Here is a 5,749-nt window from a genome sequence, read left to right as displayed (position 1 = left end):
AAGAGTAAGTTCCATTCGGTTGATCGGATATTGGTGTTATGCTACCGCATCCCGATCCTAAGTGCTTTGCTTTGCTTTGGTTCTTTGAGTGGGGAAGAGTGTGATGACACAGCTCATTCCTGTCCTGAAAGGCTATATAGGTATCACTGGCCCCGATTCTTGGTTTCGCTGGGTTTCCGTTAACCCCCCGCATTTATTTGTGCGCCCGCATCCCCACATTTTGGTGCTTGGATAAACACCTCTGAAAAAGAAGAACCCTCTCGAAGTCGGTTTACTAACCGGCAGCTTTTATCGGATAGGAGACTCTTGGAAATACCTCGATTTTCCATATTGATACTATCCTTCGGCTTCAAGTTCATAATTGCCCCACCTTACGGACCCTAACACAGTTCGCGAACGCCGTGGTGCTTGTATTTCGGGCACATAAGAGTGATACAAGCATCAGGCCTCACCCCCCCCCCCGTTCTGCGGGAAACCCGACCGTCTACATGTATCTCAAATCCTCGGAAAAGCGGCGGGGCGGCCCCGCAACCTTGGAAACCACGCGATTAATAATGTTGCCTTCCACCTTCACACCTATCCCCTGTTTCGTCTAATGAACAGTGGTACAACGGGACTGTGGTCAGCATTTCTGGAGTGAAATATCGGGCATTGATCCTGTGGCACAAGAAAATATCCCCGAATTTCATTACGGTCGACAACCCTGGGTACCCATGCGACTCTTCCCGGGGAAATCAGATCATATCAAGCACTGGTGCGAAGCAAAACCAGGATACTTGTGCAGCCTCATAAGGCTCGCCTTGTTCCGAGAGGGGAAACTAACACCAGGAAAATACGAAAAACATACTTAGCAGACAAGGCATGAAGAAGTTCAACATTTCCCCATCCGCCCAATCTAGACGATTTTCTAACCAATTTATTTGTTTCGGGGGACAGACTAAGATAATATAAACGTCTAACAGCTACGATATCCAGAAAACCTAACCCAAACCGAGTCGTTATGCCACCCCGTGGTTCTTCCCCCGAAGATTTGAAATCCATTTCGTCTTCGGTTCGGAGGCAAATGTCAGGATGGGTTCATAAAGGTTGGTTCCTCTGAAGCTGTCCTGTGGAATCAAAGAAGGGGTACCCTAACGTTCATACCAAACAACCTGACAGCCAAGCGCACCGTACACGAAATGACTACTACCACTACCGCTAAAAGAAGCGAGTACGATAAAGTCGTAAAACTCGAGAAATCGAATACAGTTCAAACAAACCTTTGGTATCTGAAGCCTGGCTTCACCGCAAAGCCCACTTTCGTCAGCGTGACTGTCCCGGGAGTGTTCGAGTCGAGTAATGTAGAGCACGAAGCATACCCTCACGAGGTCACCGATGTCCGAGGTCATGAAAGGTTGTTCTCGTTGGACAAGAGCGGTTTCGAATTCATTCATAACGCTGTACCCGATGAGATAATCCAGCACATTAGGAATAACGAGGATGAGGAAGTTGAAAGGAAATATTATCCGAGAATTGAGGAGCTGTTGAAAAAACATACGGGTGCTGACAGAGTGTTTATCTTCGACCATACTGTACGCAAGAGGATCCCGCAGTACCCAAGTGACGGTCGTGGACCGGTGGGAGCGAGGCAACCAGCATTGCGAGTCCATGTTGACCAGTTTGTGCACCTGATACCTGTTCCACAATTCAGGGCTGACATTTTCAGAGCTCCAAGTGCTGGAGCCGGGAGAGTGAAGCGTCACCTTCCCGATGAGGCAGAGAAGCTGCTGGAAGGTCGCGTGCAGATTATCAAGTAAATCTTTCACAGTGCATTAGGGTATTCCACTTCAGGTCATAATATTGACTGTATTCACAGTGTTTGGAGGCCGCTGGTTGGGCCGATTGAAGACCACCCGCTTGCAGTAGCAGACTACCGCTCGGTTAACCCAGAGGACCTTATCGCTTCAGACCTACTATACCCCGGCCACACTGGGGAAACCTACAGCGTGTTGTATAATCCAGAGCACAGATGGTAAGCCCACAACTATTAAAACTAGTACCCGGATCAGAGCTGCTAAGAACATAGAATACAGGTATTACAAGTCGAGACAGCAGAATGACGAAGTTATCCTAATAAAGTGTTTTGACACCAAGACTGATAGAGCCAGAGGTGAGACCTAAAATAGCGTTGGAACTGCATACTCGAGTAGTTGCTAACACGTCCAAAGTAACACCGCATACCGCGTTCAAGGATCCTACGTCTCCGGAGAATCCGAGGCTGAGAGAAAGTATCGAAATCCGGGCTCTAGTGTTCCACACCCAAGACAACGATAGAGAGGGATTCGCCTAAAGTACAGATATTGAGGCGGGGGCAGAATGGCTTGTTGTTTACTAGAAATCGCTTACGCTGATAAATTTATTTATACCGGAATTCGGGTTTTCCCTTTACATGCTTCACGACATCTCTACTGATACTACTGATTAGCTCAAGTGAGGTTCAGCAGAAGCAACTTTTTTGGCGGAAAGCCATACCGGCACGGGGTACTTTGATTGCTTTTGTTAGCGGCGACCCCCGCCCCCACACCGGCACACCTTGACTTAATGAACACGTAGTATCACTCGCATCCAACAGGGAACACCCAAGAAGACGCAAGGGGAACTCTGGCCATCGTGCCGGGCAAAAGGAATAGCGATTTTGTGAATTTCCTGTCGGCTCGGATGAAGACGGAGGAGGAGAGACAAGAAGGCGCTGAGCGATGCCTTTACTCGCAGCGGAGGCGCTATCCGTCGGTACCCCGGTTAAAAAAAGAGGGAGAGAAAAAGAAACATTGAAAGATTCCGTCCGTACCGATATCGATACCGTGTTTTGTCGCCGGACAGCACTGGTTCGGATTCTGAAAGCTCCACTTCAACCCTCTTGTTGCTTTTGAATGGACAATTATATCGGCTCCAACCGCACTGGCCAAGGGGTGGCTAAAGTCTACCCCTCTTCCGACTTCGACTGAGTATGGGGGATACCAACGCACAACCACGTTACTCATGTACCAAATCGTGATCGATTTTTCTTCCTTTTTTCTAGCAATTATGGGCTTAGTTGCAATGACTGCATCCCGGGGAGGGGATTTCGTTTGGAAGATTAATTGGCCCCTCCACGGTATATGTGCTAATGCGATATAATCTACCCATGGGCCAAGTTAAAACCGGCCACATCGTATGGCAATTACCATCTTGGATATCCGCTTTCAGCTCGGCCTCATGTGTAGTCACTGAAATATTATAATGATGCTCCTGAAAAGGCTACCTATTCCACTGCCGTAGGGCCTTTTGTTGAAGGAAAACCTTCCGCCTCGGTTACAAATGAGAGCATACAATCGAGTATAGAGTACTTTTACGTACGCCATCTCAAACATACAAGTTGTACTAACGGTATTGTTGGTCTAATTCTTCAATTTGAATAGGGCTCTTTCCTTGCCCTGCTGCAGAGTCCCGTGCATAGGTTTGTGCAGCCATACCCCAGATGATTCGGTATTTTGACCTGATCTGTAGAAAGCTCGAGTGGCTTGAATATGTCTCAGAGCAAGGAATCCATCCAATCCCTTGCGATTGACAGGATCAAGTTCCGATGTCGCACAGAGTGATATAAACTACCGGTATCGAATATAGAGTTAATTATATTTGAGTACAAGATGTTACCCTCTGCAGATATTAAACCCTGTATTAAGTTACTTGTACCGCGTATCAGACGACACGGTTGTGGGAAACGGCCGAGTCTTGGCCTTCTACCAGCGCGGCCTAGTTGAAGTTGGTGACTTTGTATGGGAACTGCTAGCCTATGTCCAACTCCAACTCGGCCGCGCGCGAGTTGTGATGAATCAATGCAATCAGTGTGGTGGTGGTATACCCAAATCTCCCCTCCTTCTCTTGCTGGGTACAGGTAATAAATACAGCCCTCCCCCCCCCCTCTGCTCTTTCTCTTCATTCCCTAAGTAATAACATCAAGTCTTTGCCAATATGTTAGCCAACAAGGTATTGCTTTCAGCTTCTCTTTCACTCTTTTTCGCACTTGCTTCCGGGCTACCAAAAGAGCCACTGCTTGCCAGAAACTCCCCGAACGGTCGCTGTGGTCCTCAATTCAACGGCTACTCCTGCTCTTCGTCAGCGGGTCAATATCAGTGCTGCTCACAGTACAATTGGTGCGGAGACACCCTTGGCCACTGTGGTGCTGGATGTCAACCCCTCTACGGAAAATGCAATGGCGCCTCATCAAGTTCTGCCCCTACAACACCCCCGACTGGAACACCCACGCCTACATCCACAACTTCATCTACACCTACATCATCACCAGGTGCCCGTCTAAAGGTTGGATCCGTACCCTACGGCATGGACATCTACAGCTGCAGCAGACCTGGTACAATTGCACTAACCTATGACGACGGGCCGTGGGTTTATACTGAGCAATTGCTGGACAAATTGAAGGGCCATGGGGTAAAGGCTACGTTCTTTGTAACGTACGTTTTACCCCTTCTATAAGTGAGCACTGAACTCAACTAAGGTGCTTCTAGGGGAAACAACCTTGATAAGGGGGCGATTGACTCTCCGGGGGGTTCTCGGTGGGCGGATGCCATTCGAAGAGCCTTTAACGAAGGTCATCAAATTGCCTCCCATACGTATGTGGTCTTCCCTAGGTATATCTACCCCATGCTAATATATTCGGTGAAGCTGGGACCATCTGGACTTGGATAGCATCAACGAGTCCAGCAGGAGATTCCAAATGACAAGACTAGAGCAGGCATTGATGACAATTAGTAAGTTCCTCCATTCAAATAATCTATCCACATGGCTAACATGCACATCATAGTCGGCAGAGCCCCGTGAGCCTCCCATGACTCCTTATTGGTGGCCGCCCCTAGCTAACAGTATACCAGAACTTACATGCGCCCGCCCTACATCCGCTGCGGGACTGCCTGCAAAAATACAATGAATGACCTAGCCTACCACGTCATAATCTGGGACTTGAATACCGATGACTACAATAACGATTCTCCTCAATTGATCGAGAACTCCAAACGTATTGTCCGCGATGCGATCGTGGGCACCAGCCCGGCGAATCGTGACTTTATGTCTATTGCGTATTACCCCCCTCCTCTCTGAATTATCCAAGATTGTTTGCATAGGTAACTAACTGGAGAGGTAGACATGACATCCACGAACAGACTGTGCTTGCGTTGACAGATTACCAGATTGGGGTCGGTAAAAACGCCGGGTATCAGCGTATGTCACACTTCACCGTCCCTCCCTGAATGCTCAACACTAATTGAAACAGACGTCCGATTGGGAGAATGCCTTAACGACCCTGAGGCGAACTGGTATAGGACCCTTTGATTACGATTGAGATGTATTTTTCTGTTATGAAGCTGCGTGGTTTCTTGTTGGAGGGAATAATTTTTAGCCCCATCTTTCTGTCGTAGGATACGGCGGGGAGGGGCCTGTGTGTTAATTATTAATGCATTTATCTTTTTTAAAGCGGTACGATAGGAGTGCAATTTCTAGTGACGTTTGGAGCACTAGTAGTGAAAATCTGGGTGCAATTTTTGTAATTAGTTGCACTCGAGTAAGTGCTGGGACCATGAATTACATGACTAAGCAGCGCTCTTGCAGGCGCTAGCCACGCCACCTGAATGGCTAGAGTATCATAGAACGTCTTGAGTGAGTAAATTAGGTATGGTATGATACTTGTAACGAGAGAAGAGACCCCCCACCCCAGATCAGC

At 48.0% G+C, this 5,749-nt stretch overlaps 2 protein-coding genes; both read left to right on the top strand.

Annotated features, from left to right (window-relative positions):
* The first annotated feature begins 204 nt into the window (after positions 1–204).
* Positions 205–2,427, top strand: GSTUM_00004211001 (uncharacterized protein). XM_002835255.2 has 7 exons: positions 205–869; positions 943–1,085; positions 1,159–1,657; positions 1,706–1,792; positions 1,856–2,011; positions 2,073–2,149; positions 2,208–2,427. The coding sequence occupies exons 2-7, from the start codon at positions 1,001–1,003 to the stop codon at positions 2,327–2,329; spliced, it is 1,026 nt and encodes a 341-aa protein (XP_002835301.1). The 5' UTR covers positions 205–869; positions 943–1,000; the 3' UTR covers positions 2,330–2,427.
* Positions 2,428–2,833: 406 nt separating this feature from the next.
* Positions 2,834–5,506, top strand: GSTUM_00004210001 (uncharacterized protein). XM_002835254.2 has 9 exons: positions 2,834–3,371; positions 3,438–3,475; positions 3,526–4,487; positions 4,542–4,646; positions 4,699–4,784; positions 4,838–4,850; positions 4,905–5,108; positions 5,174–5,250; positions 5,303–5,506. Exons 3-9 carry the CDS (start codon positions 3,991–3,993, stop codon positions 5,359–5,361), a joined length of 1,041 nt encoding a protein of 346 aa, XP_002835300.1. The 5' UTR covers positions 2,834–3,371; positions 3,438–3,475; positions 3,526–3,990; the 3' UTR covers positions 5,362–5,506.
* The last annotated feature ends 243 nt before the right edge of the window (positions 5,507–5,749 follow it).

This window comes from Tuber melanosporum (assembly GCF_000151645.1).
Source record: "Tuber melanosporum whole genome shotgun sequence assembly, scaffold_100, strain Mel28".
NCBI classification, from domain to species: domain Eukaryota; kingdom Fungi; phylum Ascomycota; class Pezizomycetes; order Pezizales; family Tuberaceae; genus Tuber; species Tuber melanosporum.
Note: the sequence above shows the minus strand (reverse complement) of the source record. Positions and strands in the feature narration are given on the sequence as shown.

Coding starts and splice junctions, on each gene's coding strand:
- GSTUM_00004210001 (XM_002835254.2), top strand. CDS start 3,991: ATGTTAGCCAACAAGGTATTGCTTTCAGCTTCTCTTTCACTCTTTTTC. Junction 4,488..4,541: donor AAGGCTACGTTCTTTGTAAC/GTACGTTTTACC, acceptor AGGTGCTTCTAG/GGGAAACAACCTTGATAAGG. Junction 5,251..5,302: donor TAAAAACGCCGGGTATCAGC/GTATGTCACACT, acceptor TAATTGAAACAG/ACGTCCGATTGGGAGAATGC.
- GSTUM_00004211001 (XM_002835255.2), top strand. CDS start 1,001: ATGCCACCCCGTGGTTCTTCCCCCGAAGATTTGAAATCCATTTCGTCT. Junction 2,012..2,072: donor TATAATCCAGAGCACAGATG/GTAAGCCCACAA, acceptor CATAGAATACAG/GTATTACAAGTCGAGACAGC. Junction 2,150..2,207: donor CAAGACTGATAGAGCCAGAG/GTGAGACCTAAA, acceptor ACACGTCCAAAG/TAACACCGCATACCGCGTTC.